The sequence below is a fragment of the Paracoccidioides brasiliensis genome (assembly GCF_000150735.1).
Source record: "Paracoccidioides brasiliensis Pb18 unplaced genomic scaffold supercont2.12, whole genome shotgun sequence".
Taxonomy (NCBI): Eukaryota; Fungi; Ascomycota; class Eurotiomycetes; order Onygenales; family Ajellomycetaceae; genus Paracoccidioides; species Paracoccidioides brasiliensis.
Window position 1 is genome coordinate 246,590 of NW_011371369.1, and position 18,362 is coordinate 264,951.

Here is an 18,362-nt window from a genome sequence, read left to right on the forward strand (position 1 = left end):
GCTCACTAACTACTAACCAACCTTTGCTTTCCCGCCCCTTTAAAGGAATTAAATTAAGAACCCGCCCCGCAGAAAATTCTCATACAGAAGCGAATCCAACCAAACTACTCCCGTTACCCCATGCCCATCAACTCCTCTAATAACTAGCAGTTAGCTTTCTTTACGAACCCTCGGATCCAATCGAACAACAATTACAAACAATATGGACGGACGACTCAAAACATTACTTCATTCCACAGGGCGTCTCCATTTATTTCTCAAAGATAACATATGCCTCGACATGGTTAAATATTAATAGGATGGTGTCGGATGTTAAATGCTATTATCTCTTCCTGAAAGAGTGATAAGAAGATTCAAGTATGAATAGAGGGTTTTGAACGGGGTAATAAGGAGAAGAAGAAAAAAAAAAAAAAGGAGGAAGCAGGACAAAAATCAAAAAGGAGGGAAATCAATCAATCGTCAGAGATAATTTTTCGATATGTTAAAACAATGTTAAAGAAACGCCAGGAGATTTTTCAAAGGGGCGCAAACAAGCGACCAAATAAAGAAACAAAGAAATAAAGATGTTTCCAGCTCCTTCAAGCCCACGGTCTCCCCTCCTCTCCTTCCCCTCTCACTTCCACCCTCATCCCGCCTAAAAAACACCCCCTCAAATAAACCCCGCCTTAACCATCGCCTCCCGCTCAATCTGCTCCTTCTGCTCCGCCTCCTTCATCTCCCGCACCTTCGCAAGCACCACCTCCCGAAATATCTGCCCCCTAGCTGCCCGACTCAGACTCCTTTTCTTCGTCCTACCTCCTTCACCCGATGCCCCGTCAGTACTTGTCGCATTGGCACCAGCCGCACCAGCCGCACCAGCAGCAGCACCAGCAGCAGCACCAGCACCAGCAGCACCAGCAGCAGCGGCGTTGTTCTCATTATTCTCACCCCCACCATGCATCTTCCCTCTATCCAGAGCATCGTTGCCACCCGCAGCCGTCTCCGGCTTCGCCGCCGCCACACCCCCAACAGCAGCAGCCTCAGAGGAAATATTCTCCGTACTAGGAATATCATCCTCGTCCTCCCCCTGCATCCGCAGCGCCTCAATCCGATTCGCAAGCTTGATAATCTCAATCCCCCGCTTCAGGCGCGCCTTGGCCATGTACGCCTTCAGCTCTGGCAGCAGGTTGTGATCGCTGGCGGACTCGCCCTTAAGCCACGGGTGCGCCAGGGCTTCTTGGCTGGTGGCGCGCTTGGTCTGGTCCGGCTCGAGGAGCGTGTGGATGAAATCCTTGGCGTCTTTGGAGACGTCGCGCCAGTAGCGTTCGTGGAAGACGACGCGGCCGCTGAGGCATTCGTCGATGAGGTCCTGGAGGTTTTCGGAGCGGAAGGGCGAGTAGCCGGAGAGTAGTGTGTAGGTTATTACGCCCATTGACCACATGTCGACGGCCTTGCCGTGGCCTTGTTTTAGCATTACTTCGGGTGCGGCGTAGCCGAAGGAGCCGGCCATTGTTGTTAGGACCTCTGTGGGGTCGTCGAGCATTTTTGCGATGCCGAAGTCGGCGATGACGAGGGGGGAGTCGGGGGCTGGGGTAAGGTAAAGGAGGTTTTCGGGTTTGAGGTCTTGAATTGGGAGGAAGGTAAGGAGAAGGGGTTAGCGGAAACTGAAGAAAACAAAGAAAGGCATGTATGACGGTTGTCTTCACTAACCTCGATGCACAACATTCCGTTCATGCAAATAGTTCACAGCACCAAGGATCTGCTTGATAGTCTGGGAAGCATCCTTCTCGGTAAACTTCCCATATTCGCAGATCCTATCGAACAGTTCCCCGCCCGTCGCGAGCTGCGTAACAATATAATATTTGTCCTGTAAACCCCCCTCGTACCGTCAGCATATTGGCGGTAAGTCTCGCAACACACAGCCGCCGTATATGATCACGGAGCGGAAAAAAAAAAAAAAAAAAAGGAAGCTAAGAAACTAACCCGGGACTCGAACCAATCATGGAATCTGACGATATTGGGGTGATGCAAGCGCTGCAGCATGTCTAACTCATCGTATACCATTTGCTCATTGCCCTTGACGTTCTTTTTCAGGATGATTTTCACAGCTACCTTCCCGCTGGGACCGTCCGCCTCACGAACAATGCCATACGTGCCAGCACCCAAGGTCCTCCCGAATCGATATTGAGATCTGAACTGTGTGAGCCAGGGGTAGGGTGCGAAAGGAGAGAGAAAGGTTGTCATCTTTATGTTTTTTAGGAGATATTTGTTTCGTACTTCTTATCGTAGTTTTTGAGCTGGCCCTGCAGCTTGTTGAGCCAGGCTGTGTGGATGAAGTGTTCAAACGACGTGTCAGCAAAGACGGTTCAAGGCAGTTGATTGATTTGACCGTTCAGCAAAACCAGGGCGCATTGACACAAATTCAGGATGTGGAATGAAACAGAAAATTAAACTGCAATGGGCCCTTTTCTCAAGAACGATCCCTCAACCTGCATCCAAGTCGGTTCCATTGTTGTTTTTTGGATAATGTCGTCGAGCTCGCCTAGCTTGACTCGTCAAGAGCACGGTTCCCACCATTGGCCAGCAGTGGGAATTCCAGAGATGTTGGACATTCACAAGACAGGGAGAGAGAAGAGAAGAAACAAGAAAATGAGGTGTGATGGACAGGCAGACTGTGTGTGCACTTACCGCTCATGTTGGATCAAACTTCACGGGCTACTCTCTGCGTCGATTTGGTCGCTGTCGAGCGATAGGCGGGGGCGTTGCTTAAAAGACACAGTTGCAACAAGTGGCCTGGCCCAGCGGGGTGTGACAAAAGAACGAAAATAAAATAGACGTAAAGTCAGGCCCCCCAAACCAGAGTTATGGGGGTGTGTGTATGATCAGAGAAAAGGCTGATTTTATGAACTCGCGGGGATTGTTTGAGGGGGGGGGGGGGGGGTGGTGTGTGTGGTTGTCCAAAACACAGTTGCCAGCAGTTAAAAGTAAGTTTTCAACGGTTATGGTTCGTTCGTTGTATGGAAATCAGCCCCGCAGACTAGCCGATGAACCAGCAAAAGGTCTCAAGGTGAAACGGGCTGTTATCCCCTCCCCCTTTGTGCACGCAAATGGAGTACTATTGGTGGCAGCGGTGTTGGGGATGGCCGGAGACTGGGAGACTGGGACTGGAAGACTGAGATGGAAGACTGAGATGGGAGACTAGAGATGGAAGACCAGAGATGAAAGACCAGAGATGGAAGACCAGAGATGAAAGACTAGAGATGGAAGACTAGAGATGAAAGACTAGAGATGGAAGACTAGAGATGGGAGACTGGGAGACTGGGAGACTGGGCAGGTTTGGCAGCTGGAGAACGAGAACAAGTAGAGAGCGAAGGAAGAGAACCAGAAGAACATTGGGGTTATAGGCCCTGTCGCTCTGCCACTAGCTAGTAAAACATCTCCCCTCCAACCCCAGCAGCAGCAGCAGCAGCAGCAGCTGATGGAGCGGGATGTCTGTCTCAGAGGGCCAAGGGACGGACACCAAGACCCTTCCAGGGCTTTAATTCCTGAAGTCGCGAATAATAACAGGTAATAACTAACCTCGTTCACGGATGGGAAAATAACACCGGGCAGTTCAACGGATGGGAAATGGAAATCAACTCCAGGTCCCACGTAGCGCACTCTGCAGCGCACGCTCTCGACGCCGTTGGAAGGATGATAGCTAGTTACCCTCCTCCCTTCCGCGTGCTCGCTGTCGTTGGTTGAACATCTGCCGGTCACAGAGATAGATAGATGTATTGGCGGCGTAGTTAGCTAAGTAAGAACTAAAGAAATCGATCAGGCTACAAACCGCCAGCGGTTGCGCATTCGTTGGTTGCTCTCCAGCTGGATAAATAATTCATAACTTATTAGGAGGGGTCTATCTCCCTATCTATCTATATATATATATATATATATTCAGACGTCCCCGGCGCGTCTCTCCCGCAACCTCTGGCATCCACATCCACCATCCAAGTGCGTGCTCTCCACTCTCCACTCTCCACTCTCCACTCTCCACTCTCCACTAACCGCTATCCGCTATTCACCATCCGTAATTCCGACTGCGCCGGGCCCAAACAGACAGTTGCCGCCGCCTCACACCGACAAATCACAAGCTGCTCATCAACCTTCAGGGGTAAACTAAATATTTTTATACGTTGATCTTGCCAACCCCCTCTCAACCCCGCAATTCCGCTCGTCTTTCCTTGCACCCAACGACCGGCCCCGCCTTGTCTCTTTACCTTGCCTTGCAGGACATACCATCACATCGTCATCCATTTCCGACTTTCCGCACCTGGGCCCATCCATCAACGTTCCCTCCTCCCCTTCGTTGCGTTGGGTTCTGGTGTTCTGTCTCTCCGTCACCATGTTTGCATCCAAGCGGCTGAGCAAGGTAAGGCTGGCTGGCTGGCTGGCTGGCTCCCTCCCTTGAATCAATCAATCCCCTTCATCCATCGACGGCCCACCCACACTTATGCTGTTGTTCTCTCACGACGGTTTCAGCTAACTAGTGCGGACAGGAGCTCGTGAAGGTATTTTGAACTTCAACCCCTCCACCGAAGGAAACAGTCACCTACTGCTAGATGGAAACATATACCTGACAAGACCTGAAATACGAAATCACATTTTGACAGATGCAATCCTCCCTGCCCCCCGGAATCTCCATCGTCAAGGCAGAAAACCTCGAGGAATGGCAAATGGACATTCGTGTCCTGGACGAATCAAACCCGCTCTACCTCAATGAAACCTACCGTCTCAAATTTACCTTCAGCAAGAGCTACCCCATCGGTACGAGATATATATATCTTTTTGAATACCATCTTTCCCCATATCACTCCCCCTCTCCTCTACAACCGCCCCCCCCCCTCCCCGCCTTTTCTTCCCCCTTCTTCCCCCACACCACCAACTCACCACCCAAATTCACACAAACTAAACCTCCCAACCAACAGAAGCCCCAGAAGTCCAATTCATCTCCCTCACCTCCCCGCCCTCCCAAACCCCCCGCCCCATCCCCATCCACCCGCACATCTACAGCAACGGCATCATCTGCCTCGACCTGTTGGGCACGGCCTGGTCGCCCGTGCAGACCGTCGAGAGCGTCTGCATGAGCATCCAGAGCATGTTGGCCGGCAATACGAAGAATGAGAGACCCCCTGGCGATGCGGAGTTCGTGGCGATGAATAGGCAGCGGCCGAGGGATATTCGGTTTTTCTATGATGATTCGACGGTATAAGTGGGGGGGGGTGGGGGGTGGGGGGTGGGGGAGGAAAATGGGTATGAGGAGATGACGGGAGCGATCCCCCTCTGATATGTCCGAGGAGACCCTATTGTTCCTCCTGTTTTTGTTCCCTTATTTTTTTATTCCCGGGATCTGTTGCGCATCATTCACATGGTATTCATTTTTCATTCTCATCATTTCTCGTTGTCACTTGGACTTTTATCCGTTCTGCTTGCGCGCATCGTGTTTTATGACTTGATATGGTTTACGAAGTAGAGGTTCTTCTAAGGGACAGCATTTTTACATATTCTACACATATACATGACACAGATATACATACATACATACATTCATACATACATACATACATACATACATACATATAAAACAATTTACTTTCTCCACTCACGTTTTCCCTCTGCTGAGAAAACTCAAGGATCGTTGTGGATGAGGGGGGTGGCTTTTACTGTTTTCCCCCTTCCCCCTTGTCTTTGCTTCCCCGGATGCCACCACCCAGCAGAATCCTCAGTCCATTGAAGATCGGGACCTAATGCATTCCAACAGGAAGCAGTGGCAGAGGCATTCAATGCTAGAAGACCTATCGATACTTCCCAGACTGATTAAGTGTCGCTTGATACGGAGTACACTAGATCGCCAACCATCGCACTCCTCCCTCCAGGCTCTGAAGCAAGCCGACTCAGACCGACAGAAACATATTCCGCTGTATCATTGTGTTTCATTCCACCATCCAATTAATGTTTTCTGCAAATTAATTCTCAATAAATATATATTTGCTGCACAGACATTTGATTGATTGAGAGGGAGAAAAGGAAACACATAGACAGAAAAAAAAAAAAAATTTGAAAAACAGGAAAAAGAAAGAAAAGGAGAAAGGGGGGTAGAAGTACAGCCAAAAAAAGAAATCGAGATTTATATGCAAATCGAGGGGGAGGAAAGCAACAAGCACCGACGATGTTGACGAGAGGAGGCTGGCTGGTTTTACGCGGAGTGGGTGTGTGAGCCCTTAAGAGTCAAAGTTGGTTTTTAAAAGAAAAAGAGACGAAAGGAAATTGGTTCCAGTATTTGATTTCCCCCATTATCCCTTAGAGCTACTCAATGAAATCGAAAACGGCGTTTTTTTTTTTTTTTTTTTTTTTTTTTTTTTTTTTAAAAAAAAAAAAAAAAAAAAACCTGCCTTGATATTTTGTATTTGCTTTGCGCATTATCTGTCTACTTCACCGAACACGAGGTCCATGGTTCCTGCATGCGCATATAAAGCATTAGTATAGGATGAGAAGAAAAGAGGGCCAACGTAGGTTTGATGCTGAAAGGAATAATATAAAACTAGTGTAGGGAAGAGTGAGGAACATACCAATAATGGCAACAGCATCAGCGAGCAGGTGTCCTCTAGAGATCTGATCGAAACAGCTCAAATGGGCAAACCCCGGAGCACGGATCTTGCATCGGTATGGTCGCTCGCTACCATCGCTGACAAGGAAAACACCCATTTCACCCTTGGGTGCCTCGATTGCAGAGTATGTTTCGCCAGGAGGAACCGCATATCCCTTTGTGAAAAGCAGGAAGTGATGGATGAGAGCCTCCATGTTCTCTTTCATGGCAGCGCGGGGCGGCGGGGAGATCTTGTAATCCTCCACGCGAACGGGTCCAGCGGGCATCTTGTTCAAGCACTGATGGATAATGCGAAGCGATTGGCGGAATTCCTCCATGCGACACAGATAGCGGTCATAGCAGTCTCCATTGACACCCACAGGCACGTCGAATTCGACCTGGTCGTAGGCGTCGTAGGGTTGGGATTTGCGGACATCCCATGGAACACCGGAGCCACGGAGCATGACTCCGCTAAAGCTGTAATTGAGAGCCTCTGCGGCGGAAACGACGCCGATTCCCTGGGTTCGAGCTTTCCAGATACGATTTTCGGTGAGCAGTTCTTCAGTTTCGTCGATGCGGTCGCCGAATTGAGTCGCCCATTGGTAGATATCGTCTAAAAGGCCAAGGGGGATGTCTTGATGGACACCACCAGGTCGGATGTATGCTGCATGTAGACGGGCTCCGGAAACACGTTCGTAGAATTCCTGTAACGTGAGAGAGAGGGATTAGAACATCCCATAAAAACCAATCTTTTACTTTTAGGGAGAATATCAACATGGGCATACCATTAATTTCTCACGCTCCTCGAAACCCCACAAGAAGGGAGTCAATGCACCAACATCCATGGCGTGCGATAATACCGACATGAGATGGTTCAAGATTCTAGTGATTTCCCCAAACATCGTTCTGATCCATTTTGCCCGTTCCGGAATCTCTATGTTCAACAGTTTCTCCACCGCCAACGAAAAGCATTGCTCATTCGTCATCATCGAGACATAGTCCAACCGATCGAAATATGGTAACGCTTGCATGTACGTTTTATATTCAATCAACTTTTCCGTACCGCGATGCAGCAAGCCCACATGCGGATCTGCACGAACGATCTCCTCTCCATTGAGCTCCAGGATCAACCGCAGCACACCGTGAGCGGCCGGATGTTGAGGACCGAAGTTGACTGTGTAATGACGGATCTTACGACCATTGCCAACTTCGGACTCGAGAGCGGAGGGCTCCGCATATGACCCGGGAGGTTTGATGGGCTGATGTTTCGGGCCGCCCGGTGCGAAGTCTGGATCCGTGGGGATGAGTCGCGTGGGGCGGTAGGATGGGGTGGCATTGAGAGCAGACGAGGCAGATATCGATCTTAGCCCAGCAATTGAGGAGGCTCTGAGTGCGGAGGAAGACGAGGGGCCGAAATATAGCCTTTTCGGCGCATGGCGAGCCAGGAGTGTGAAGGAGGACGCCATGGCCGCTGGAAGGGTTATGTAGAGACACACGCCTCTAAGAGTTTGGTGTCTCGACCTTGACACGGTATATGAGAGGGAGGGCTCCCAAAAGCAGAAGCTCTTGGTCAATTGACTGTAGCAGCTTCCTGTCTGTCGGGGATGTCGTTGTTCTCTCGTTGATGTCGTTTGTTCATCAAATACAAATTCGGTGTTTGGTGATGTCACGTGGGAATTTGATCAGCAAGAATCGTTCGGCTGGTGATTGGCTGCAGGAGGATGACAAAGCGTGTTCTGCTGGAGCTTGGCGGAGTACGTAAATTCGTACCAAAATACAGGCAGGGAGGAGGTACCGCGGACTACCCCCAAAACCAATCAAAATTTATTGTCACTTGCCAAAAGGCAAAATATAAAAATAATATTTATCACCGCCAGAGGCCGGTGAGTAAAACTACAAAGCTGCACCCAGATATAGAGCGCAGTCATGGCGCCTAGAATAGCTTCTCTAGAAGAGATTAACGATAGAAAGGTAAAGCTTTTTTTCATTTGTTTTCTCATGTATTTTTCTGTTAAGTTTGCCGTTGATAAAGCTAACTTGGTACAGATTGTTGGCATCAACCGAGAAACAGTTACAAATATCACTTCGACAGATTTCCCCGGTCATTGGCCTGGCGAAAATCATGAGTGGTCTATTGAGAAATTTAGAAATGTGAGAGAAAATAAGAAGAAGAATGCTCTTAGCAATTCCCATCTTACTAACGGACCAATGCTTCCCGGTTAGAACCTCATCGTCACTTTTCACAAAAATGAACCCTACGAAGCTTCTTTCTCCTTAATCGGCGTCGATGCATCAATAGCAAACGCCTTCCGTCGCATCCTTATATCTGAGATCCCTTCCCTTGCCATTGAAACCGTCTACATACATAACAACACCTCCGTCATCCAAGATGAAGTCCTCGCTCATCGCCTCGGTTTAGTCCCCCTAACCGGATCCCCCGAGGGCATCAATTGGCTGCGCTGGTTCAGACAGCCAAATGAGGGCGACCCGTCCTCCGGCAGCGAGCTCGCAGATTACAACACCATCGTTCTCCATCTCAACGTAGAATGCAAGAAAAATCCAAAAGCGAGCCCAGATGAGCAGGATCCACTGAAGCTTTACAGCCACGCCCACGTCTACGCTAAAGACATCACATTCCAGCCCGTAGGCCGGCAGGAGGCATATTTCCCAGAACCCGATGGTGGAATCCGACCCACGAACCCGGACATTCTTCTAGCGAAATTGCGGCCTGGTCAAAAGATCGATATTGAAATGCATTGTGTCAAGGGCATTGGAGCTGACCATGCTAAATTCTCCCCCGTGGCGACGGCTTCATATCGTCTCCTTCCCGATATCCGCATTCTTCGACCCATCCTGGGAATGGATGCTGTGAAGTTCGCAGGCTGTTTCCCTGAAGGTGTCATCGGAATTGAGACTGTAACTGCGGAAGAGGCGTCACAGCGTGGAAGCGGGTACGAAGGCCACGAAGGCGCGAAGAAGGCTGTAGTTCTTGATCCCTTCAAGGATACTGTGAGCAGGGAATGTTTAAGACACGAGGAATTCCGGGGAAAAGTTAAGCTGGGCCGGATACGTGATCACTTCATCTTCAATGTTGAGAGCACGGGACAATTCAGGAGTGACGTATTATTCCTGGAAAGTGTGAAGGTTCTGAAGCTCAAATGCAGGAAATTGAAACGGGATCTAGCTAAGATTGTTGAGACACTAGAAGTTTCTTGATTGTCGAAAACATTTCTGATTTCCTTCTTTATTGCCCTTCTTGGAAAGCATTCTCAGGCGTTAGAGTCATGTATATCTTCAATGCTTTATTTCAATGGGGGCTAAACAGGTGAACAAAAGGCGTCTGAAATTATGATTTTATGCGATAAAATATGTTATAATCTATATAACCATCCATCTCGCTCCACTGTTTTTCATTGTAAGTTCGACGATATTCGCGTAGATACCATAAAAAGCAAAAGTTGTAGTATTGTATTGTATCATTTAAAGGTCATTCGGAATCGGAAATCAATTGTGTAAGCAGGGTCGCTTACAGCGACCTCATCTCCATCGTTAACAAGTTCTTTCAATTTTCGCGTCAAATTGGGCCTTGTATACTCTTCCAGTTGTCGTGGAGCACGCTGATAAAGCATCATTGCCGCTGATCTCAAGCTAGGAGATTTTAGCTGGGCTTCCGGAAGTTCCCCTAGAGACATAATAAACTCCTCCAAAGTCGATTCCGGATCTACGATGATCGGTTTGGCTGAACTGCCGCACACAAAGCAATCTTTTTTCTGCTCTGCAGTAAATGTGTATGTATAAACACCTTCCTCCCCAGCATACATCATATAGTTATCTAAATAGGGATTGCAAGTGGTTACAATCTTCAGCGCTTCCGAGGTGCAAGCGGCGGCAATCACGGCATTTGTGGAGGCGATTGCAGGGATGATGTTTTTTACAACGCCTTGGGCCATCGAGAATGTCACTCCGGGGATATTGAACTTTTCTGCCCGTTCCAATGCCGTGTTATAAATCCATGTAACATGTTCCATGTCGTCGCCGTCGAATTCTTCGCCCTGTCGCTGTTCTCCCCATGCAATCTGATGTGCCCACTCAATACAGTGCTGTGGCTGTCGAGGGATCGATGCAATTGTGCACAATGGCACTGCAGCGCGGGGTGCATGCATGTCGAGTTGGCACTCGATACATGAAGATAGTTTGGGAACGATAACCCGGACCTGTCCTTTGAACCCTATTTACCGTTTTACGTTTTTAAGCCCCATAAAGTCCCAAAAGGTTATATCTTCATTGAGGCGAGAAAGGGTTTCCGAAACAAACATACCTTCTGTTCCACCATCAATCAGAGGTTTCAAACTTTCAAGGTTTGATGTATCTACCATTTCAGCTAGAGTCGAATTTATCCAGCGTCGCGCCTCGACGCTGTCGAGCCCACATACAACAATTCTAAATTGCATGTAATAATCTTGATCCTTGTCTTGAATCCTCCCAACGTAAGGAGTAATCTTGACTCCTTTCACCCTTCGCTCCACAAAAGCTGCAGCGACTTCAGCCTTGGGCTTTCCCACATCATCCTGCCGGAATAAAAACTGCCGGTTCAGATTTGATATGTCGATGGTATCTGAAAACGGTTACTACCATGGGGTTGCTGAGGTGGATGGAACATACCCATATCTATAACATGGATGTCTTTAAATCCTGATAGTGCCAAGTTCTTCAGGATTTCACATCCTAAACCTCCAGCTCCTCTGGGAGGGTGTCAGCATAGCATCGCCAGCCGAAATAAGACATGAAGATTACTTACATCACCCTAAATCAAATTAGTGATCATTCAACAATTGAAGTCGTCTGGGTGGGTTTCAAGACAAAACTTACAGAATTTTAGAACTTTCAAGCCCTGCAATAGTTTCTGGGCCGGGAACCCAATCCTCGTCACTGAAAGGGCCCGCAAGGGTGAGAATTCTATACAGGTACTTCCTAGATGCCTATCAGTTATGAGATAGATATATATACCAAAGTGACTTTGGGGCACTAACCATCGCTGAGCCTCCCGGTTGGGAGGGTTTACAGAAGTGGACATAAAGAAATGGGATATCGAATGTCCGCAGTGTTAATATATATGTAATTCCAGAGAGATATCACCAATATCAACTTGAGTACAGCTGTATTATTTTATCTCCCCCACTTCGCCAATATCCAGGGAAGAGTATCCCTAGGTCGAAGGCAAAGTTGAAGTTAAAGTATCTGACTGAAATATGCTGTGTAGACTGCTAAGATTCTACACTTAAAAATCACAAAGGTGAAGACTGAGAGAGAAAACATATCAAGGGTGACTCTGTAGCAGTTGTTGTTGGTATTTGTCGCATAAACAGCTACTACCTCATCCTCTGGGCGGTGTTCGAGTCCAGGTGGTAGTGCCTTGGCAGATCACATGACATTGTTACATGCGACCTTCAAAACTATGTCAGCGCAGCAAAAAGGAGACTCCCTCCCCCCTATTATTCTAATGCAGTTTCACGCCATGTTGGTGAGGTGAAGCAGAGGGTATGGATGACCTTCTCAGTGTGAAGGCGGTTGAGAACCGCGAGGAGCTTGCGGTTTCCTTGCCTCCAAAGTACGTGAAGACACTGTCGCCGGCCAAAGATGTAGAGGACTTGTCACAGAAAAGCAAGATAACTTCTCCGGAAGAAGTGCTGCAAGTTCTCAGATCGTCTCCAGAGAAGGACCGTGTTGTTCAAGTCTTGAACTTCCTTGATCCTATTCGAACAAATGCAGATGGTTTCAATATTACTACTCCAAGTCCAGTAGCAGCTCAAATTCTGCACTCTCTGGTCACGATAACTATTCCCGACCATTGGAGTAGCCTAGGGAGTCAGAATGATACGGAGACACTCCCGGAAGGGGCCCGCAAAATTAACCCAAAAGCTGCATTGCTTAGGTGTTTGAGCAGTGTGGCTGGAATCGGTGTCCTTGTTGCGCAGCTGCGCTCGTTGCTTGCCAAACAGGATTACCCCCAAGGCGATAAGAGCTCTGGTAATAACCTGGCTGTCAGAGACCTTATAACGGTCTTGTCATCCGTTCTAAAACCCCTCGATTTGGTATTTGGTATCTACGTGAACATTTTGAAAACCATCCAATCGCCAACCCAAAAGCAGATCCTGTGGAAGGAACTCATTTCCCTGCTCGCTGCGGGCAAGGTGTTGTCAATTGCTTCTGAAGGCTTTCGAGCCATCAAAGACCTGAAGACACCTAGTTCGATACACTGGATTGGAGAGGGCAGCTCGTATTCTATGTGGCTCGGGCGATGTATTTGTCATATGACCTCCAACATCCAAATAACGGATTCAGACGCATGTAGTTATCTGGCTCAGTTTACGACTAGGGCATTGAGTCTCGGCTATACAGGTATTATAACCCCACCCCCCCCCCCCCTTCATCACCCAAATAAAACAAGTGACCCTGCTGAGAGTTTTTGCAATAGACCAGCTTGTACATGAGCTATATGATGGCTTGCTTCTTCAGGGGGATGCCTTGTCAGATCGGTTTGGTATCCTTTTAGATAATCTGCGACGCCATCACCTAATATTAGTTTTCAAGTCGGTATTGCATGACCTGGAAAAGAGCTATCTCCGCCCATTTCTGAGTGAGGCAGAAAGTCCATTGGGCGATCCCGATAAACAAAAGCTCATCAGCGGGATCGCAGCCCTTGTAGCGTTGATGGTCCGTGATCGTGACTTTCTAAGAGCCCAGTTGAACGAATGGCTTGCATCGGGGTTAGAGGTGAATATTGGTGGGATCGACTTTCGCCGTGCGCTCTTGGCGTCATATGGAAACCAACAAGGTGAGCGCTCAAAGTCGTAACACTGCATTTTGGGCACTAACCGCTGTTATCAGAGCCTCTACTGGAGATATTGGGAAAGGCTCTGGAGATATTCGGCGATAAGCTTTACATTAAGCATACACCAACGAGTGGACAAGAAGGTAAATACCTTCATTATGTGAGAGAGAGGTAAATTTTTTTAGTCTTAAAAACTCACGACCTTCAGCCAATACGCAGGTCATCCTTTTGGCAGCCGGATATGTCTGTCGGCTCAGCACAGATCTTCTCCGGCCCATCACACAATCAGGGACATACCTAAACGCAATCTCCAATCGTATCGCAGCCTCTTCACCACGAGCACGCTTCCTCGGGATGGTCGTTGGCATGTCCCTATCGAAGCTCGTCGATCTCCCAGGAAAGGAAATGAAATTCGATATTGAAGAGATGGAAGGCGAAGAAGCAAAGTGGTATATGAGCCTACCGAATGTAGAAGATGGAATCGGTTCTATCGATGACCTAAAACACAGAGACCCTCAACCGGCTCCTAAAATGCCAAAACGACATGTATCAAAGGTTCTTACGAATAAGCAGCAGGTACCAAGTCAAGCAACCTCAAAAAATCTTTCTATTGAGGAGATATCCGAGGAATCAGGAGACGATGACTTCCTCCCTTACGAAAAGCCAGATACGGATCCTTCGGATTCTGAAGACGATCCAACACTGATCAACCGATCGAAACCTAGTGCTCCTGTGTATGCTTCTCTCATACCATACTTCCACTTTTATTGATCCTGGTGACTTCTGATAGCTGATACGAAATACAGATATATACGAGATTTATTAGCTTGCCTGCGCGACACAGACAATGCTGAGCGTTATAACCTGGGGATCTCTACTGCGCCGATTCTTATACGGCGCAAAGCGTCCTTTGGTACGGAAGTTGCGGAGAACTCTAAGGCACTCGCTCTGACTATTACGAGTCTTCAGGACAAATACAATTTGCCAAAGTTTCAAGAGTACCAATTACAAAGCAAAATTGCATTGATGGTAGCTTACCCACTCACAATGGGCCCGTGGTTCGTGTATGCCCTTTTCAATGCCGACCTATCTCAAAGCCAGCGATCAACAATCCTCGTTGCACTTGGCCTCAGTGCCCGCGAACTAGCAGGGTTTGGGAAAGAAGACGCAGAATCCATGGGACTCTCTGCCGTTGCGAACTCTTCCTTCCCATCGAAGCGGCTTCCTTCGAGTCTTGAGGCCATCTATAGCAATGGAACCAACCCCATTGGTGCTCTATCAAAAAAACTTTCACAGGCTACCTTGCAACCTTTAGCTCTTCATGCCGCAGACTCATTGACAGGTCCGAACGCCTTGAAAGTCAGAACGTTCTCGTCACGCATTGAAGTGGAGAAGAAGAGGCAGATGAAAGAGCAGCAAAGACGACAAAAGGGCATACCTGGAGATCTACATAAAATTCTTTCCAATGGTTTCTATTTTCCTCTTACCAATGCCTTCGGAACAACAATGTATTCCACTTCGTAAGTCAAAAGTTTACTACAAAACCCTTTATTTTAAATCCCCCATCAACAGATATATTCACGCTATGATGTTCAATACTAACTTCAAACCCCTCCAGATCCAGCAGCGTGCACAACCCATTCCTAATCCCCCAACTTCTTCATCTCTTCATTCAAACTGTTACTCTCATTCTCTCAACTCTTGGACCAAATGCTGTGAACCTGGCCACCCTTACCAATGAAGCTCTCGCTCTACTCATGGCTCTACACAATCTACCAGTTGCAACGGAACCAACGGTGCTACCAACAATCCTATCCCTGTTTCTCGCCGTGGTAGACTTAAATATGTCTGCCGGCAGTATTGGGGAGGAGAAACTAGTTACCGAATTTGTGACGGAGGTGATGGAAATGCGTGAATGGGTTGACGGTGTGTTTGAACGTGCCTCGAAAGAAGATGAGGAGGTAAGGATCCTGGCTGCCGGCATCATGGTCAAACTTGGGGTAGTTACAGATAGGTATCAGGGTCGATTACTGGGGACGAATCTTGGATTTGAATACTGAAGGATCTAGATGTAGCCTAACTAGGTTGGCGAAAATTTGTTCGTGTAACTATGTATTGTCTAATCATAAGCAAGGTATGGCAATTGTGACCTCTAAGACCAAGGTTCTGTGCCACGATACCTAGTATCTAGCTCAAATCCGTCTCTCAGAAAGATAGACTTACTTCGTTAACTCCATGCTTTCTGTCGATTAGGAGAAGGCAAAATGCAGAACAATGCTCTACACCGTGGCACGAAAACTGATAATAAACATTGGGTATATTATTATTTAGTAGACTTAACAAACCCCTTTGTTTCAATCGCGGCTTTAACCATCCGATTCCCGCTTATAATCCCAGTCGTACAAATAACAATCCGTCGTCGAGCTGATTCCTTGCCCGCAATAAACCGCAACGCAGCAATCTCTGTAAACGTAATCCCGCCAAGAAAAAATATGATAACCGTCTTAACACCTCCCGTCCCTGAGAGCGTCTGTCGCGCCCTCGCTGCCTTCTCATCGGCCTTTTGGACGATATTGAACGTGGAACCTCGCGCACTTTTTACAACATCTTCGAACCCTAGCCATGCAGGGGACGAAATGCTGGTCGATGCTCCTGCAGCGGGGGCGGGAGTGCCTTTTGTGAGAGATAGGATATATGGTTTCTGCAATATGCATTGGACGAGGCGAACGCTCAGTGGGGCATAGCCACTATATACGTATGCGATGTCGTCCGGATTTTGTTCGTTCACTTCATCAACGATAAGTCGTAGACTTTTGCGAAGATAGCTATAATTGGTTTTCAAGCCTGCTGGGCCACCTCCAGTCGAGAGTAACATGGCGGTCGCAGAAGACCGCGCCTGCAAGAGCTCCATTTTCTCAAGGGCGTGGAGGGTTAGAAGATGTTGGTAGCCATACGCCTGCAATATCAGCTTCTTGAAATTTTCCAGATCCTTCGGTCGCATGCCACCAGACATGCAGGACTCGAGACAGAGTAGTCGGAGAACGGTATGTATGGGAACATGCCGGGCGATGAGTTCCTCGATACTATCATGTTGGTATATTGGATCTGTCCCTGCTGCTATATTTTGTTGAATCTCAAGGGTTTTTCTGAAAATGTCAGAACGGGTTTGCTGCATAATCTCTTCAGCGAGATTTGTGTGTACTTTAAGACTGGTGTGTTCCGCCTGGTATGCTGGTAGTTTATTGACAAATTCTCGGAGTTCAGAAGTTGACTTGGCGCCATGGCGACTTTCATAGTCACTCTCTAATCGACGAGCGACTTTGTTTAATAGACCTCCAACTATAGCAAAATTTGCATTTCGGAGTTGACTGAACAGGTGATCCGATGAGTCCAGTTGTATTTTTCGTTTTAAACCCTGTTTCTGAGTCCCGGACGATGTACCTGACGACGTTCCTTGGGAAGATGAGGGAGTAGGAGCAGAGGGGCCGATGACCATAGCGTCAACTTCTGTTTGATTATGTGAGATTTCAAAAAATTCATCAAGGAGGCCTTCGTATGTCAGCTGGGTGAGTAGAACCGTTGCGAAATCTACGTCTCGGTCTATAATGATCAAACTTTCCGTCATAGAGCTAATCATAAGGCCTCTCCCGGCTCCATCGTTCATACCAGCGGTTTCTTCAGCATCGAGTTCCTTTCTCATTCGCAGTAACTGGTCTGCTAGTTTTCTCGCATTGTCTCCCTTTCCAATAATGCGAGGGAAGAAACCATGCCGCAATTGAAGATTCATCAACGCCTTTGCAGAAAGATAAATCGGGCCTATGTCCTTGTGCTAAAAAAATTGTTAAATTGTTAGCTTAAGGAGGTTATCAGAGACAGGAAATTAACCTCACATACCAGATAGAGATCAGGAAAGGAAGTGTCTAACTCTAAGGAAAGGATGTCGCTTTCCAAGGGTAGAAAATAGAGAGGAAATTCCGCGATATTGGCATCTCCGATAATGCCATCATCTTCTAAAATTTGATTACAAACAAGCGTACGGCGAGGGACCCAAAATATGGAGAATTCATGTTCGACAGTACCATTCCGTTGAAGCTTTCTTATTTGGTCTGAGGGGCATGTCAGTACATTTTGATGGCCATAAACCATCGGGAAAGCAAAAAGGCGATTAAAGCACAAGGGATGTATGTGCTACGGAACAGATCGATATAGGGGACAAGACTGACAACGGAGGGTGAAAAAGATAAATCTCCGAAGCCTCCTGTGATGGCCCAATGACGTATTGGTCTGAAGGAAAGGTCAAAGCAGGCATGTATAAATTTACTACTTGAAAAAGAAAAAAAAAGGTAAAAGAAACGAAGAGAATAAAAGAGATAGAACGTAGCATAATATCTTACCGGCGGTGGATTGTACTTGAGCAGGCTTTTCAGCATGGACAAGGAAGACAATATTCTTCTGGGAAGAATCGGTATTTCCATTCTCAAGCAGAAACACCCGGTCGACTCCATACTCCTGGAGAACCGAAAACTTAACAAACAAGCCAACCGGTCCAGCCAGGTCCTTGCTAATTACAAGGTTCTTTTTGCCTCGAACCTACATATTCAATTAGTACACATCTTTACAGTTAGTTAGAACGGTGTTCGCCGTACTCACACCTTCGAGAAGATTCAGCAAATCCCTCCGTGCCTTCTCTTTTATATACTCTGCTTCTGATCCTGGATCCGGTGCCATTGTGCCGGGCAGCTCGAACAGCTACTCTATCTATACTGCCCACAGTCAATCAGTGGTTGGATGTTGAAGGTCTTCAGCTGAGTTGCAATATCACGTGACTTTGGATCTTGCACATTTCCGGTTTAGCGTTGCCGTTGCCACATTTTAACCGTTTCTGGCTTAGCTCGCGCCTTCCAAACACGAATGCACTGCCACATT

At 47.6% G+C, this 18,362-nt stretch overlaps 7 protein-coding genes across 7 annotated transcripts; 3 read left to right on the plus strand and 4 right to left on the minus strand.

Annotated features, from left to right (window-relative positions):
• Nucleotides 1-649: 649 nt before the first annotated feature.
• Nucleotides 650-2,223, minus strand: PADG_07652 (CAMK/CAMK1/CAMK1-CMK protein kinase; the record flags this gene model as incomplete). The annotated part of the gene is made up of 3 exons (XM_010764690.1): nucleotides 650-1,602; nucleotides 1,690-1,846; nucleotides 1,963-2,223. 3 exons carry the CDS (start codon nucleotides 2,221-2,223, stop codon nucleotides 650-652), a joined length of 1,371 nt encoding a protein of 456 aa, XP_010762992.1.
• A 2,408-nt stretch (nucleotides 2,224-4,631) lies between these two features.
• PADG_07653 (uncharacterized protein) lies at nucleotides 4,632-5,230 on the plus strand (the record flags this gene model as incomplete). The annotated part of the gene is made up of 2 exons (XM_010764789.1): nucleotides 4,632-4,785; nucleotides 4,947-5,230. The coding sequence occupies 2 exons, from the start codon at nucleotides 4,632-4,634 to the stop codon at nucleotides 5,228-5,230; spliced, it is 438 nt and encodes a 145-aa protein (XP_010763091.1).
• Nucleotides 5,231-6,437: 1,207 nt separating this feature from the next.
• PADG_07654 (NADH-ubiquinone oxidoreductase 49 kDa subunit, mitochondrial) lies at nucleotides 6,438-8,070 on the minus strand (the record flags this gene model as incomplete). The annotated part of the gene is made up of 3 exons (XM_010764790.1): nucleotides 6,438-6,475; nucleotides 6,588-7,308; nucleotides 7,390-8,070. The coding sequence occupies 3 exons, from the start codon at nucleotides 8,068-8,070 to the stop codon at nucleotides 6,438-6,440; spliced, it is 1,440 nt and encodes a 479-aa protein (XP_010763092.1).
• Nucleotides 8,071-8,530: 460 nt separating this feature from the next.
• On the plus strand, nucleotides 8,531-9,820 carry PADG_07655 (DNA-directed RNA polymerase core subunit RPC40; the record flags this gene model as incomplete). Its single annotated transcript, XM_010764791.1, has 3 exons — nucleotides 8,531-8,575; nucleotides 8,651-8,755; nucleotides 8,828-9,820. 3 exons carry the CDS (start codon nucleotides 8,531-8,533, stop codon nucleotides 9,818-9,820), a joined length of 1,143 nt encoding a protein of 380 aa, XP_010763093.1.
• Nucleotides 9,821-10,080: 260 nt separating this feature from the next.
• On the minus strand, nucleotides 10,081-11,678 carry PADG_07656 (NEDD8-activating protein UBA3; the record flags this gene model as incomplete). The annotated part of the gene is made up of 5 exons (XM_010764792.1): nucleotides 10,081-10,832; nucleotides 10,923-11,219; nucleotides 11,267-11,346; nucleotides 11,474-11,575; nucleotides 11,635-11,678. The coding sequence occupies 5 exons, from the start codon at nucleotides 11,676-11,678 to the stop codon at nucleotides 10,081-10,083; spliced, it is 1,275 nt and encodes a 424-aa protein (XP_010763094.1).
• A 466-nt stretch (nucleotides 11,679-12,144) lies between these two features.
• On the plus strand, nucleotides 12,145-15,496 carry PADG_07657 (uncharacterized protein; the record flags this gene model as incomplete). The annotated part of the gene is made up of 6 exons (XM_010764691.1): nucleotides 12,145-13,003; nucleotides 13,080-13,439; nucleotides 13,493-13,579; nucleotides 13,645-14,170; nucleotides 14,243-14,956; nucleotides 15,055-15,496. The coding sequence occupies 6 exons, from the start codon at nucleotides 12,145-12,147 to the stop codon at nucleotides 15,494-15,496; spliced, it is 2,988 nt and encodes a 995-aa protein (XP_010762993.1).
• A 263-nt stretch (nucleotides 15,497-15,759) lies between these two features.
• On the minus strand, nucleotides 15,760-18,164 carry PADG_07658 (tethering complex ATP-binding subunit VPS33; the record flags this gene model as incomplete). Its single annotated transcript, XM_010764793.1, has 4 exons — nucleotides 15,760-17,265; nucleotides 17,331-17,542; nucleotides 17,831-18,026; nucleotides 18,087-18,164. 4 exons carry the CDS (start codon nucleotides 18,162-18,164, stop codon nucleotides 15,760-15,762), a joined length of 1,992 nt encoding a protein of 663 aa, XP_010763095.1.
• Between the last annotated feature and the right edge of the window lie 198 nt (nucleotides 18,165-18,362).